Here is a 15,260-nt window from a genome sequence, read left to right on the forward strand (position 1 = left end):
ATTAGGTCTCCACTGTTTAGACGAGGTAACTGAGACTCAGGTAGCATGGTTTGGTCCCAGCACAAGAGCCAGACATTGCCTGACCCCAGCCTATCTGCTCCCCTCACAACTGTCACCTGCTGCTGTCTCTGCTCCTCTTCCTCTGCCTCCGGGGCTCCTGGGGCGGGGCTCCCAGTGCGTGGGCCTGGAGAGGGCTCAGCCAAGCAGAGCGTTGTGCTCCCTAGGCCTCTGGTCTAGAGGGGACTCAGCGTTTGAAGCCTCAGGCTTGTAAGTCTTTGCAGCCACAAACTGATGGCCAGGAGCTTGGGTTCAAGCCACAGCCCTTTGGTGTTGGAGGCTAGGAGCTCCCCACTGACCTTGAGGCAGGATGGGGAGCCCTGCAGGACTGTGTTCCCAAGTTGCCCTGGTCTCCCTGGCCCTCCTCTCTGCTCTCGCACAGGCTTTGCTACCGTTCTCTCTGGTTCTGCCGCTGTCTGTCTGGACAAGCCCCCCTGGCTGTATGGATTCCCTCTTGTCCTTGGGTGAGGCCTGTTGGTACGGGGTCAGTGGTTGTGTGGGTGCAGGGCTCCCCTCCCAGCCTCTTGCACATATACACAGAGGAATGGGAGGTTTTGAGAGGAGCAGGCGGCCAGGACACCCTTCCTGCTGCATATCTTGGCTGCTTCCCAGATCACTCGCCTTAGGAACCGAGTAGGTGTGTCACTAAGATTCCACAGTCCGGGGACAGACTCGAGAAGACTTGGCAGCTTATTGTGACAGTGTCAGTGTGGCCATCGTCTGCAGTCAGCGTACACACAGACGCTCACACGGGGTAGGCACCCGCTACACACTAGCCTCATAAAACTTCTCTTACCGAGACTTTATTACAAGAATAATGAAACTGGAGTGAAATAACACTGCCAGCACACGCTCCCGAATAATTTGTTCTAAAAACTGCTGTTTGACTTTTCCGCACGTCCTCCAAGGAGCCTGGGTCTGGTTTCCTGACCGAATGTGCACAGGGGCCTGAGGGCTGTGACCAGCTGCTGTCTCTGCTCCTCTTCCTCTGCCTCCGGGGCTCCTGGGGCTGGGCTCCCAGTGCGTGGGCCTGGAGAGGGCTCAGCCAAGCAGGGTGTTGTGCGCCTGACTCAGGTCTCCCCTCTTGCATGCTGACGTTCCTCTCAGCCCTCCTAACCCCTCCTGGCAGCTTGGACTTCTCCCTTGTCCTCCTTTCTCTGTGGTTTCAGCATCTCCAGTTCTTACTCCTTGGGACACAGCTGATGTTCTCTTCTCTTCTAGGAGGGACTCCAAAGCCAGAGCCCGAGCAGGTGATAAGAAACTATACTGAAGAGCTGAAGACAGCCCCAGATGAGGTAGGTGCACAAGAGGCAGGCTGCTGGTAGTTTTGTTTGGAAACAAGGGCCAGCCAACCTGGTCTGTGCTAGAAGGGCACCTCCGATGCCTGCGCCGTGCTCTGGGCACTTGGGGTTGATCTCCCAAGATGAGGTGGCTGTAGCTTTTGAAACTTAGATTTCAATCTTAGCTTTGTCACAAACAAGTGTGATCCTGAGCAAAGCTCCTCGCTTGCTGTCCCGGGCTCTGTGCAGTCCTGTGCCGTCCTGGGGGTTGGGAATCTTGGAGACAAGGAATGGGAGAGCCTGCCCCACTCCCCGAGGGCTGGCGCTGGTGTACAAGGGAAGTGGCCTTGTCCAGATAGCAGTCCTACCCCTTGGCTGTGGGAGAGCAGGTCAGGGTTCCTGTAATTAACAGGGCCTGCCAGACCCTGTTAAAGCGTCAGTAGGACCCGAACCTCTCTCTCTGCTGAGCCACATTGAGGGGCCGTGAGTGCCACTTGTCTCTGATTTGATGGAGAGTCCTGAGAATCTGGAGGAGGTGGGCTAAATGTCAGCCCTTCCAGTACAGAACCGAGGGCTCTTCACTGGCCTGTTTCTCCCGCAAGTCGAGTACGTGAGAAACATACGGTCGGTAAAGGTTTAGACAGAAGCCTGAAAGGCATCCTTGTGTCTCCCACCCTCTCTCCAGTCCTCTCTGTTCCCACTTCACAGCACTAATTTTTCTTTCTTTTTGCCTTTGTGCTGAAAACCTGCTGAAAACCCCTCCACGAGGCCTGATATATAAGACAAAGCCCCGACTCCTGAGCATGATCAGAAGTTTCTAGGACCTGATCCTCACCTGTCTTATCTCATCTACACCTTGTTCACCCTGCCCCCTATAGGTGCTACCACCCCTCCCAGACTATATGCTGGTTTATGCCTCAGATCATTCTCTCCCCTGTAGCCGGAACGTCCATTCCCGCTCTTACCCATCCAACAAGTTCCCCCTTTCCTTGTAAACCCAGCTTGGAGGGCCTCTCCTGTTTTCTTCTCCTCTATCTGGCTGTTTCTGCTGCTGTGTTGGCCTTTGCTTCTGTTCCTGCACTGGCCCCTGGCTCAGTGCTGCCTGTCCTTTCTCCTACTATGGTAAGCCCCTGAGGGCACAGATCCCAGTGACTCATCTGTTCCCAGCCTCTGGAACAAATGACTGTTGAATTGACTTTGACTGTAACTCTGGCAGGTCAGCAGATGAAGGCCTTTTCCTACAAGTCTCGCCTCTGGGTGCAGTGTCTCTTTTGGCGAACGTCCCCTGTGTTGGTCCCCCTCCAGGACTGCATCATCTGTATGGAGAAACTGTCCACGGTGTCTGGGTACAGTGACGTGACCAACAGCATGACCATTGGACCAGTGGCTGTAGGCCGCCTCACCAAGTGTAGCCATGCCTTCCATCTGCTCTGCCTGCTGGCCATGTACTGCAATGGAAATAAGGTGCCTACATGCTGACCCAGGGTGGGGGCAGGGGTGACCTGTCCCGGTCATCCTGCATCTGAGCAGGTGACTGTAGCTGCCTTGTGAAGGACCTGGGGTGTGCTCAGAGGCAGCCCCTTCCCTGCAACAGGATGGGTTTGGGGGCTGGGGGTGGCGGGTGATGTCTGGCTGCTCTTCCTTCAGTGGTGTTTAGCTAGAATGGACAGAGGTTGGGAGGACGGAGAGAACTGAGACATGTGGCAAACCTTCAGGCGTGGCTTGGCCTTTCTCCACAGTATCCCTGTGTATCCTGTACCAGTAGGGTGCCAGCACCAACAGTTGATCAGTCACAGGTTTCTTGCTTGACTTGAAATGTGAATAGACTGTGGGGACTTTTGTTCATAAACCTGATTTTTCTACCTGATGCCAGTCTCCTTTAATGAAAATTATATAACGAGTTTCTGGTACAAAACTTGTCTTTCTAAGGAAGCTGTTGGAATCAAGTTTCTGTGTGAGGAGGCTGCCTGGGAGCTGGGCCACCTGCCCAGACCCGATGTGTGATATCAGCCGACCTGCCCCCCTGCAGGCCTCCTTCCCATCTAGATGGTGGGTGGCTGTGCCTAGGTGCTCCCTTGGGGCCTCCAGCTCAGTGTGTGGTGCTCTGCATTGTCTCAGGATGGAAGTTTACAGTGTCCTTCCTGCAAAACCATCTACGGAGAGAAAACTGGGACCCAGCCTCGGGGGAAGATGGAGGTGTTCAGCTTCCAGGTATCCCTCCCCGGCCACGAGGACTGCGGGACAATACTCATAGTTTACAACATTCCTCATGGCATTCAGGTAAGAGCCCTGGCAAAGAGAGCCTCCTGGGATCTGCCTGGAATCAGCCCTCTCCCAGCAGTCTGTCCCCTGTCACTGTGGGGATGTCCAGGTTGCCAAGTTCAGGCCTCCAGGAACCAGGAGGCACTCGTGCAGGGGGTTACAGCAAGCTCTTAGGAAGCAAAGATGGCCCTCAGCTCCTTCCCGAGATAGGGAAGGCTTCCTGGAGGCAGAGACGTCTTAGCTGGATCTGTACTTGGCAGAAGGTCAAGTGTATAAGCAGGAAGAACACTTGTGTTGAGGGGCAGGACCCTCTTGGGGCCACAGGACGGGACGCGGAGGTGCCAGCAGTGAAGACTGATGGAGAGACCGGCTCAGTAGCCAGATGAGGCTGGGTTGGGAGTGGTAGGGCTGAGTCTCGATGTCAGAAACAAGACAAAGATCCTAGCAGAAGGCAGCAGGATCCCAGTGGAGACCCAGATAGGAGCACTGGCCCCTCAGGCCTCCTTCTGTGGGCCAGGGTTGATCTCAGAGCCTGGGGCAGTTTGGAAAGATGCAGGGCAGTGGGGATCAGGAGTCCGAGGGGGCCCATCCTCTATTTTGTTTAATCATGTGCTCTTCCCTGGTTGCCTTCTACTTCTTCTCCTTGGCTGAGAGTGAAATTTTAAAGCGTTCTAGGCAGGGTTGGAACCATAGGGCCAGAGGGAAACTTGTTGCTATACGTGACGCGTCACTGTGTGTCAGAGGACAGGAGCAAGGGCTGTGCAGACCACACTCCTGTGCAGACCACGGCCACTGTCTCAGGGCCCTGCTCCAGCCACCTCTAGAGTGAAGACTGGAGGGGCCTCTGTGCTGGAGTGAGGGTGTCCTGAAGGCTGGCAGACGCGCTGTCCAGTCCAGAGAGCCCCGTGCCTGGAGGATTGCCGAAGGAAGTAGGAGCCTCCGTCCAGCCTCTGAGGGGTTCTGTTCTCATCAGGGAAATAGAAGAAGTTAGGAGTGTCTGGTGCCAGGCGGAGTAGCATGCATTCAGGGAGGGCAGCCATGTACACGTTGGGTCTTCTAGGGGCAGGATTTGAGAGAGGCGGCCATTGATTTGGCCACTTGAGCTTAGGAACAGCCCCAGCCAGGAGGGTAAAGGGGCGAGGCTGGGCCTTGCATGTTTTGTGCAGTTCTAGTGGGTGAGCCCCTCTCGGAGCACCCCCACTCCCTTGTCTGTGTTCCTCCTGCAGGGCCCTGAGCACCCCAACCCCGGGAAGCCGTTTACTGCCAGAGGGTTTCCCCGCCAGTGCTACCTTCCCGACAATGCCCAGGGCCGCAAGGTAAAGCCCCATGCCACCCTTGGGAAGGGCCGCCTGCTGGCAGGCCTGTGCCAAGTGCTGGTCCAGTGCAAGGCCACTCCCTTCCCAGGAACCCTGCTGTGGGCTGGGCATCCTCAAGGTGCCGGGAGTACCGGGTCGTACTTTCCTGGGGCGTGGGGAGGAGAGACTGTCTTGGAGCAGCCTAGTGGGCCAGGTTGTGCCGCTGCACTGATACCCGAGGTAGGACTTTCCTTGCCTGTGGGAGACAGAACAGCTAGTGTGACAGCTTTGAGATGGGAACAGGCTGGGAAGATGTGAGGAGCCTGAAGGAGGACCAAGTGGGTGAGGGGGAGTGAGGTGCACAAGGAGCGAAGGTGGTTGCTGGCCTGTGGGACTGGGGCTTTAGTCTAAGCATTGCCTGATGCCATGAGGTGAGGGTGTGTCAGCAGAGCTGTAGAAGCTGCAGATTTTAGGTTTGAGAAAGCTGTCTCTGCTGCTGTGAGAGGATGGACTCCAGGTGGCTGCGTGTGGAGAGCAGCAGGAACCAGAGAGAGCAGGGAGCCTGGATTCGATGAGGAGGGACAGAAGGAAGCTCATCCGGGATGTACTTGGAAGTAGGGACTAATCAGGTGTCAGGGGCTGAGCAAATGGCAGCACTGTCTGAGGTGGGAGGGCCAAGACTTGAGTCATGGAAGTGCTCAGTGTGAGGTCCATTGGACTGTCAGAACAGCAGTTGGCATTCCAGAGGGGTCAGAGTTAGCGCTAAAAGCTGGGGACCCCCACAGATGGGATTTCATCTGGGACTGTGGATGACACCACTTAAGGTGACAACAGAACAGAATGGAGAGAAAAAGGGCCCAGCTCCCAGGGACCCTGCTGGTGGTTAACGGCACATGTTGAATGAACCAAGGTCCTAGCATGCAGCACCGACACAGCCCACAGCTGACATTGGTGGGTGGCTGGTGCTGCTGACCTCATCCTTATTACTGGGGCAAATTAGGGGAGGGCAGTGGGTGCTCCCACCTTGTCTCCTGGCAAACTCTTCCCCAGGGTGGAAAAACCTGTGAAGGCCAGTGCTTATTCACCCTTCCTTCCCCCTCACTTCCTCTTCCTTCTCTTCCTCCTCCTCCTGGGGCAGGTCCTAGAGCTGCTGAAGGTGGCCTGGAAGAGGCGACTCATCTTCACAGTGGGGACGTCCAGCACCACAGGCGAGACGGACACGGTAGTGTGGAACGAGATCCATCACAAGACAGAGATGGACCGCAACGTGACAGGCCATGGCTACCCCGACCCCAACTACCTGCAGAATGTGCTGGCTGAGCTGGCTGCCCAGGGAGTGACTGAGGACTGCCTGGAGCAGCAGTGACCACCAGCTGGCAGCCGGCAGCCAGCCGCCCATCCCCACTGCTGGCTGGGCTGCTCTTGAGATGGACCGGCAGGAAGGTGCTTTCCGCAGGAGCTGGCATGTTTATTGGGGGGTGGGCATTTTCCACCGAAGCTGGGGCCTCTCCTGTTTGCCTTTCCTCCTTCCTCTTCCCCTCCAGGCCTGGATTTGCATGGGAATCCGCAAGCCTGGGGAGTTGTACTTGTGGGGGCTTAAGATGCAGCTACCTCAGTGCTGGGGGCCTGGCATGGGCTGAGGAGAGACTGCCCCACCCCTAGCCAGGGGCAGGCATGGGTCTGGGTCAGCTTCTCATACCTCAGATGTTCTGTTTGCAATAAATGTCCAATAGCCAAAGTCAGCAGGCCCTAGTGTATTTGTCAGTGGAGAGGATGTGTGTGTATATGTGCACACGCGTGCATGTGCGTATGAGATGTATGAAGGCCTGCACACACGTGTCCTGCTGGAAAGGACCTATGGGCTGCCCATTCAACTCCCATTTCCTAAATGAAGGAACAGGCTGCAGTGAGCCAGAGAGCCCATGCACTGACCTGTGCTGCTTCCCCATCCCCCACTCCGGTCCTTGCACTGTGGAGTCCAGCAACTCTGAGCCCACCATCCTATTACTTCCCCAAGTTCTGGGCAGCACTGCTCATAGGAGGCAGGTGCTGCTGCTTCCATTTTACAGATGGTGAAACAGGTTCAAGGATATAGTGACTGGCCCAAGGTCCCAGCTAGTGGTAGAGCCAGAGCTGGAATCCAGGACAGGATTGGTCTGATATCATCCTCAAAGTCATTATCCTTCTGAACCTTCTCAGAAAGAGGATCACATACTCTCAGACTCGCTGTCTGCCGGGGGTGGGGTGGGGTGGAGTGCTTGTGGCCTGATCCTGGAGGCGCACACAGCCGCACTTGGGCCAGGGCCAATTTTGCCTTTGTGGATCCTTCCTTTTTAAGAAAAATGTTAGCCTTGGCCAGGTGGAGTGTCATCCTGTACACCAAAATCTTGTGGGTTTGATTCCCGGTCAGGGGACATACCTAGGTTGTGGGTTTCTCCCTCTAAAATCAATAAAACCGTATCCTTGGGTGAGGATTAAAAGAAGAAGAAAAATTGTGCCCGACTGGCGTGGCTCAATGGTTGAGCATCAACCTTGAACCTATTCGCAGTCAGGGCACATGCCTGGATTGTGGGCTCGATCCCCAGTGTAGGGCATGCAGGAGGCAGCCAATCAATGATTCTCTGTCATCATTGATGTTTCTCTCTCTCCCTCTCCCTTTCTCTCTGAAATCAATAAAAATGTGTTTAAAAGAAGAAAAGTTAAAGTCTGTTTTATAATGTGTTGATATAAAGATGAAAATATGAGCATTTTCTTCCGTTTAGAAGTTTATTTTGTTCCCTTCTGATTTTAAAAGAAACGAGGACTTTTCCTGGGCCCCTGAATGTATTGTGGGCCCTGGGCACTGCCCATGAGCCTAATGGGGAGCTGGTCCTAGGGAGGGCAGGGAGGCCTGGCGGCCCCCCAACCTGTTTGGTTCCACAGTGAGACCCACTCCACAGGCTCGCAGGGCTCGGGAGCTGGGTGGGCACCTGTGTGCTGCTGCCCTCTTGACTCCCACCATTAAAGGATAATGAGAATCCGAAGGGGAGAACATGTTTGCAAATCATCTACCTGATGAGGGTCTAGTACCCAGACTGTATAAGGAACGCAACAAGAAGAAAAATACTCTTTTTAAAAAAAAAAAAAAAAAAAGCAGCCGAAAACGGTTTGGCTCAGTGGATAGAGCGTCGGCTTGCGGACTGAGGGGTCCCGGGTTCGATTCCGGTCAGGGGCATGTACCTGGGTTGCGGGCACGTCCCCAGTGGGGAGTGTGCAGGAGGCAGCTGATCGATGTTTCTCTCTCATCGATGTTTCTAACTCTCTATCTCTCTCCCTTCCTCTCTGTAAAAAATCAATAAAATATATTTAAAAAAAAAAAAAAAAAAAGCAAAGCACTTTTCTCTAAAGAAGATATGCAGATGGCTGACAGGCACATGAAAAATGTTCAGTGTCATCAGGGAAACAGAACCACAAAGTGATAGATACCATGTCGTGCCCAATGAGAATGGTTATTACAAAGAAAAGGGAAAACAGCAAATGTTGATGAGGAGTGGAGAAGCCGGAGCCCTTCGCTGCTGGTGGATGCGAAATGCAGCCGCTTTGGCGAACGGTGGGGCAGTTCCTCAGAAAGTGGCTGCCATGACGCAGCCATCCCGCTCCTAGGTTCACACCCAAGCCCTGGAAACATGTCCAAACCAAAGCTTGTTCACCAGTGTTCTAGCAGCGTTATTCATAATAGCCAGAAGGTGGGGAAACCCAACTGCTCAGCGGATGAATGGCTAAACTAAATGTGGTCTGTCCGTACCGTGGAATGATCCTTAGCCGTAAAAATGAAGGACTGACCTACGGCAGCATGGATGAACCTTGAAAACATGATACCAAGTGAAAGCCAGACCTGACAGGCCGCATCCTGTGTGATTTCACTGTGTGAAATGTCCGGAGTAGGCAAAGCCAGGCAGAAAGTGGGAGTGGTTCCCTGAGGGGAGGGAGGGGGAGTGACTTCATGGGTACTGTGTTTGTTCTTGAAATGAAAAATTTCTGGAATTAATGTTGATTGCACAACCTTGTTAATATACTAAAAACCAGTTAGCTGTGCACTTTAAAAGGGTGAATTTTATAATATACTAGCTGCCCAGTACACAAAATTCATGCACATTAAAGGGGAATTAATTAGAGGAAATATTTTAATATTGCTATTTGCCCTTTCTTTATAATAGAAGTGTCGGAGATGAGAGAAAATTAGTAAAATGTATATGAAAATCTTCCTCCTGTCAGAGTCTGGGGCACGCCACAGGACCCAGAGTCAAGTCCCCGCCCACCTGCGTGCACCTCGAAATTGCGCGAGACCCAGACCCGGCCGGCCCCACCCCCATCAAGCCCCGCCGGGCAGGGGGTGCGGCCTGAGGTTCCCCCATCAAGCCCCGCTGGGCCAGGGGCACAGCCTCGGGTCCCTGCTGATTGCTCCTTAAGGCTCATTACGAGGACGCTGCCTTCGCTGTGGGTGCAGCCATCTTGTGATGGCATGGTGGAATGAGGGTCAATTTGCATATTACCTATTTATTATATAGGATGGATTATATCTTAGTAAAAAAATATATATGGTTTATATATTTACAGTTGTGAGTGAGCAAAGCAGTTTATTCTTGAATTAACTATTGACGAACAACTGTAAACCTACTTTTGCCCCACCCATGTATGTGAGAACCAAAGGGAATAATGTAAGTGGGGGCTTGTCAGCTGTCAGGGGCTCTACACACCTTTCTCCGAGTTCTTCCCTCGGACAGGGGAACTGAAGAACCAGGGAGGAGGTGGCCCCAGGAGGGCCAGGCGGGCTGTGATGGGGTTGGAGCTGGACAGGTTGGAGCTGCCCCAGGCTTGCTCCTGGGTGGGGATGGAAGGCCAGAGGTTGTCTCCTGGCACCTGGGGTGCAGGAATCTCAGGCATGTGGCCCTGAGCCCAAGGCTCCAGAGACTGGTCCTCCTCCCCAGGGTCAGGAGGCTGGGTGGGGCCTAAATGCAGACATGGGCTCTGAGCTCCAGTGGCCTCTCCCTCAGCCCTGGCCTGCCCCCACTAGTGCCCTGCCCAGGCCCCTCCCTGTTGGGGACTGGGCTGAGGGGAGGGGCTGGGTGCATTCATATTTTCAGGTCTTTCCAGCCCGTGGCCAGCCTGGCAGCCGGACTAACCAGCTTCTCCAGGCCTAGGGGTTGGGGGAGGGGCACGGCAGGAGGCGGCCAGCCCAGCCCCAGGCTGTGGCTGTGGTGGAAGGTGACTGTCATGGTGCCCCCCCAGAGGCAGCCTCACTCACGGCTGCTGTGCCTCTTGGTGGCGCTGGTCTGGCCCCAGCCCTGCACGAGCCTCGGTGAGTGGGGGTCCAGGGATTGGGTGCACCCGCCCAGACCCAAGGGGCTGGGGCACCTGCTGGTGTGATTGGACCCTGGGAGCCCACTTCCTCTAACTGGGAGAGGCAGCCCCAGGGCAGGGGGCCCCAGGACCCTCACTCCTCTCTCCATGGCCACAGAGCTGATCCCCTACACGCCGCAGATCACACCCGGGGACCTGGAAGGGAAGGTGACGGCCACCACGTTCTCCCTGGAGCAGCCGCGCTGTGTGCTGGACGGTCATGCCGGGGCTGCCGACACGGTCTGGCTGGTGGTGGCCTTTAGCAACGGTGCGTCCCAGTGCAGGTGTGGGCCCGGGCTGAGCGGCGGGGCTGAGGAAAGCTGCGGGCCTGGGAGCCCCTCACGGTGACGTCCCACAGCTGGGTGCGGATTGGGAGCTGGGCTTTGCGGAGAGGGGCCTCGGAGAGGGTGACAAGCCCTGCTTTGTGTCACAGGGGCCCTCTGGGTGCTGAAGGGCCAGGGCTGCAGGCCTAGGACCCAGCCGGGGATTGTGGCGAGGAAGGCCTGGCTTCGCTCTCTTACCAGCCCCGTCGGTCTGCCCTCCCTTCCACAGCCTCCAGGGACTTCCAGAACCCCAAGACCCTGGCAGAGATCCCAGCTTTCCCACAGCTGCTGACCGATGGCCACTACATGACGCTGCCCCTGTCCCTGGACCAGCTGCCCTGCGAGGATCCCGTGGGTGACATCCCCGTGCTGCGGGTGGGCAACGACCCTGACTGCCTGGCTGACCTTCACCAGCCATCCTACTGCAACAACCCCCTCCCTGGCCCCGGACCTTACAGGTGGGTCTCTCTGCCTGGAGCCTGGGATGGGGGCCTGGGAGAGGAGAGGTTACAGGGACCAGGGTTGCCCTCCCTCGCCTTTCCCCAGGCCCCCATCCTGGCTGCAGGCCTCGCAGGCCCTTTCCATTCACAAACCTTGGCTTCTTCCTCAGGGGTTGGGGTGGGAGGGTTGGGGGAGAGCAGCACTCATCACAGCTGGGCGGCAGGCAGAATTCCAGCTTCCGGGTGGGCCCAGGGGGAAGAGGTGGCACCAGAGCGGGTGGGATGGGGGGGGGTGGCAGGGCTGCACTCATGGGCCACTGTTTCTCCCCTGGGTAGATCTGGTGGGAAAGTAAGCACAGGCCCAAGTTCAGACCAGTCAGTGGGTATGAGGTGGGGAAGCAAAGGAAGAGAGGCACAAGGCGCCCAGGGGCTTGCTGAGGTCAGGTTGAGCCGGGGTAGCAAAGCCCGTGTCCAGACGTGGGCTCCCCGGGCCACAGGATGAGGCCAGGCGTCCTCAGGGAGGCCAGGTCCAACTGAGAGAACCGTTCGCAGGGGGGCAGGGAAGGCGGTGTGCTGTGGGCTGGGCCAGCATCTCCATCCGCCTCCCTCTGCCCTCTCCCCCAGCCCTGCCAGGCCCACCTTCCCCACCCAGGCCCACTCCCTGGCTGGGCCTCCATCCCTAGCAGCCACCAGAGCCAGCTTTCCTCAGTGCCAGCCTGTCTGAGTCTCTTTTTGAAAATATGTTTTTATTGATTTCAGAGAGAGGAAGGGAGAGGGAGAGAAGGATAGAAACATCAATGATGAGAATCATTGATAGGGTGCCTCCTGCACACCCCCTACTGGGGATCGAGCCTGAAACCTGGGCATGTACTCTAACTGGGAATCGAACCATGACCTCCTGGTTCATAGGCCGACACTCAACCACTGAGCCACACTGGCTGGGCTGCCCAAGCCTCTTGATGCTTAGAAACCTCCCAGAGTTCCCCAGCTCCTCAAAAGCATGACCTCCTCTGCACGGCCTTGGTGCCCTCAGTGCCAGCCTGCCCTTCTCTGTGCTCCTGGACTCTGCGTGCACTCTCAATACTCCCCTCCCACTCTAGGCCTTTATCTGGGGTGCTTGCCCCTATTGGGGGGCCTTCCATGGCTTCAGAGACTCCATGGGCCAGCCGTTCTCCCCTGGGAGGCCTATAGCCCCAGCCTGTACTCCCCACAGAGCCAAGGCTCACAGCCTGGCCCAGAAGAGCTGCCTTGAGTCTGGCTGTGTTGGGCGCCCGGCCTAGGGCAGTTGAGGCTCTGAGCCTCACCCCTCCGCCTCTCCCCAGGGTGAAGTTCCTCCTGATGGACGCTGGGGGCTCACCCCAGGCCGAGACCAGGTGGTCCGGCCCCATCACTCTCCACCAAGGTACGCTGGGGAGGGGGTGTCCTGGCTCCAGTCTGTCCCTTACACTCGGTGAAATGGTCGTGCTCAGCTGCCCCCTCCACCTCCCGCTGCCGGGGGACTGGGTGCCCGGTGGCAGTGTTCAAATCCGGCGAACCCTCCACACAGATACCGGTGCTGGGGGTGGGGCACCGGCTCTGTCCAGCCCCACATGTTTGCCACTCTTGGGTGCCCAGGCCCCAGCTCAGTCATGGGCAGCAGCAGCCTTCCCCTCCTATGGGAGCCAGCCCGGGCCCAGCACTGCTGGGTGAGAAGAAGGGACAAAGCGAGGAGGGCAGTCCGTCAGGGCCACGGGTTCTGGGAGGCTTCCCTCAGCAGGGCCCCAGGAAGCCAGCATGAGTCACCGGGCCGAGGACACTGCTTGTGTGAAGACCAGATGTCCGGTGTGGGCGATGCCTGGGAGATGGGCTGCAGGAGCCGGGGATGGGGCGGGCGCTTGTTGTATGCCAGGCTCCAGGGAGCAGGGCAGCCACGCGGTCAGTCTTCAGGTCTGCCGCTGCTGGGTGTGCCAGGGGCGGGCACATTGGTGGGAACAGCCTAGAAGGTGAGGCTAGGGTGGAGGCTGGAGCGATGGGTGGTCCAGGCTACCGGGCACAGATGCCCTCTGAGACGGACAGAAGTCTGTGGAGGAGAGAGCCCAGCCTTGGTATGAGCATGGGTGAGGGCGACTGCCCTGGGGCCCGAGGGCAGCCTCTGAGCACCGCTGTGTGTGCAGGGAAGTCTCCGGGCTCCATCGACACGTGGCCAGGGCGGCGGAGCGGCGACATGATCGTTATCACCTCCATCCTCTCTTCTCTGGCCGGCCTCCTGCTCCTGGCCTTCCTGGCGGCCTCCACTGTGCGCTTGTGAGTGGTGACAGTCCCAGGGCCCCTTCCCACCTGGAACCCCTCCCCTGAGGGGTTCTGACACTCCCTGCCCACCTGAGCCTGGAAAGCCTCCCTGACCCTGTGGTTTTGAGCTGGGAAGTCTCCCTGGAAGGGCTGTGCAGAGAATTCCCACCTGAGTCTCTCCCCTGGGCGGTCAGAGAGGTGGTCCAGCAGCTCTTCTAACCACAGGTTCAGAGAAGGGGCCACTTGGCTCCGCCCCTGTCCGTCAATGTGTCCTTTGCTTTGGCCCTTGTCCTCCTGGGCCTTGGTTTCTCAGTGAACTGACACTGGGGCAATCAGGGCGGCCACCTGGAGGAGGCAGGCCTCCAGCTTGTTCTAGAAGGGAGGGCAGGGAGATCAGAGGCGGCAGGAGGAGGGGTGTGGGAGTGGGGAGGAGGCCCTGAAGTGGCAGCCAGCCTCGCCCAGCAGTGACACCGCTGCTCCTCCTCTCCCTGTCCAGCTCCAGCCTGTGGTGGCCTGAGGAGGTCCCTGAGCAGCTTCGGATCGGCTCCTTCATGGGCAAGCGCTACATGACCCACCACATCCCGCCCAGTGAAGTGGCCACCCTGCCTGTGGGCTGCGAGCCCGGCCTGGACCCCCTCCCCAGCCTCAGTCCCTAGCCTGGACTACGTGCCTGGGGCTGGGGCACTGGGCGGGGGTGAGGGGGAGACCAGGGTACAGTGCTCCTTCTCAGCCCTTTCACCCACATGGCCCACCCATCACACTCCCCCTCCCTGAAATCCCACCACTAGCTACCGGAATGCGGTCCCATTCCGCCCCCCGCCTCCTCCTTCCCTCCAGGCAACTGAAGTTGTATGCAGGGGAGTTTGGGTGAAGGCTCTGGTCAAGCTGGGTACCCAGCCCCCCACCTCCATCCCTTCCTCTTGCGAGCTGAGGTACTGTGCAAAGGCCCCCCGGACTGGAAGCTGCCAGGCCCCAGGAGCAGGCCTTGCTCTGTCCTGTGCAGGGAGCTGAACTGAGCCCATCACTGAGGCTGTGAGGCCTGAGCCTCCCTGTCCCTCTGTCCCACCTGCCAGTGTCTGGGGCTGCAGTGAAGTCCCCAGAGGCCCCTTCATTGTCCCTGGACACAGGCCCTTCCTGGGGGTGGCCAGAAGGTCAGACGGGGTATAGGTGCATGTATGACCATCTGGCCACTGATTTGGGCCACCACTTCCAACCCCCTTGCACACACAGAGGGCTCACACACTGCTCTATGCACTCTCACGCCGCAAACATTGTTGCGTGCCTGCTGCATGCCATGCACAGTGTTCAAGACTGGGGGCCTCGGGCAAATCTTGGGGAGCTCACTCATTGCTCCGGACCTCAGATGACCTCATGTCCAGGTGTGACCTGTTACTGTTGGGAGGCGGTCAGGCCCGCAGATTGTCACATGCCCTGGGGCTCACACTCCCCCAGACAATCACCCCAATGGTTCTTTGGGTTCCATGACCAGCCCTCGCTGGTGGACAGGCTTCATTACCGCCCGCCCCCTCGGCGTCCATTGGCCCACAAACCTGGTGATACCCGCCATGGCCACACGAGGGCGCCAGTGCACCGCAGCTGTTGCCGCACAGCCCCGCAGGCTCCCTCCCATTCACAGACCTGCAGGGCTCTGTTGGGCGGAGGGCTCCGGCCTGGAGCCTCAGCAGGCTCTCTGGAGGTCAGGGCTCCAGGCCCCATCTCGACCGAGCCAGAGGGATGAGCAGCTACGCTCCCGCTTGAGGGCCCACTGCGTGCTTTCCAATCCACACAGCCCTAGATGGAGAAACTGACGCTCAGTGATTTGCCCGTTGTGCTCTGTCCACTGCCACCTGACCCCATATACCCTGGCCACACTAGACTGACTGCGGCGCCCTGCGGGGGCCTGCAGGCACAGGCGCCCTCTCTTTCGAGGTGAATAAATGCTGTCTGGCTTTCCCA

The 15,260-nt window shown here is 57.6% G+C and overlaps 2 protein-coding genes across 9 annotated transcripts in view; both read left to right on the plus strand.

The window, feature by feature from the left end:
• The window catches only part of DTX2 (deltex E3 ubiquitin ligase 2), a 39,252-nt gene extending 32,616 nt beyond the window's left edge, over nt 1–6,636 (plus strand). For 2 of the 8 annotated variants that reach the window (XM_059693522.1, XM_059693518.1), the window contains 5 exons: nt 1,279–1,352; nt 2,643–2,801; nt 3,456–3,617; nt 4,826–4,915; nt 6,033–6,636. In XM_059693522.1, coding sequence (XP_059549505.1) covers nt 1,279–1,352; nt 2,643–2,801; nt 3,456–3,617; nt 4,826–4,915; nt 6,033–6,260 — 713 coding nt within the window. In that variant the 3' untranslated portion in view covers nt 6,261–6,636. Of the gene's footprint in view, nt 1–1,278; nt 1,353–2,553; nt 2,802–3,455; nt 3,618–4,825; nt 4,916–6,032 lie in introns of all 8 variants that reach the window. The other 6 variants (XM_059693523.1, XM_059693525.1, XM_059693519.1 and 3 more) reach the window with 4 other exon arrangements.
• A 3,349-nt stretch (nt 6,637–9,985) lies between these two features.
• Nucleotides 9,986–15,260, plus strand: UPK3B (uroplakin 3B). The gene is made up of 6 exons (XM_059693527.1): nt 9,986–10,232; nt 10,392–10,541; nt 10,826–11,054; nt 12,359–12,438; nt 13,190–13,319; nt 13,801–15,260. Exons 1-6 carry the CDS (start codon nt 10,148–10,150, stop codon nt 13,958–13,960), a joined length of 834 nt encoding a protein of 277 aa, XP_059549510.1. The 5' UTR covers nt 9,986–10,147; the 3' UTR covers nt 13,961–15,260.

This window comes from Myotis daubentonii, chromosome 4 (genome assembly GCF_963259705.1).
Source record: "Myotis daubentonii chromosome 4, mMyoDau2.1, whole genome shotgun sequence".
NCBI classification, from domain to species: Eukaryota; Metazoa; Chordata; class Mammalia; order Chiroptera; family Vespertilionidae; genus Myotis; species Myotis daubentonii.

Coding starts and splice junctions, on each gene's coding strand:
- UPK3B (XM_059693527.1), top strand. CDS start 10,148: ATGGTGCCCCCCCAGAGGCAGCCTCACTCACGGCTGCTGTGCCTCTTG. Junction 11,055..12,358: donor CCTGGCCCCGGACCTTACAG/GTGGGTCTCTCT, acceptor GCCTCTCCCCAG/GGTGAAGTTCCTCCTGATGG. Junction 12,439..13,189: donor CCCCATCACTCTCCACCAAG/GTACGCTGGGGA, acceptor CTGTGTGTGCAG/GGAAGTCTCCGGGCTCCATC.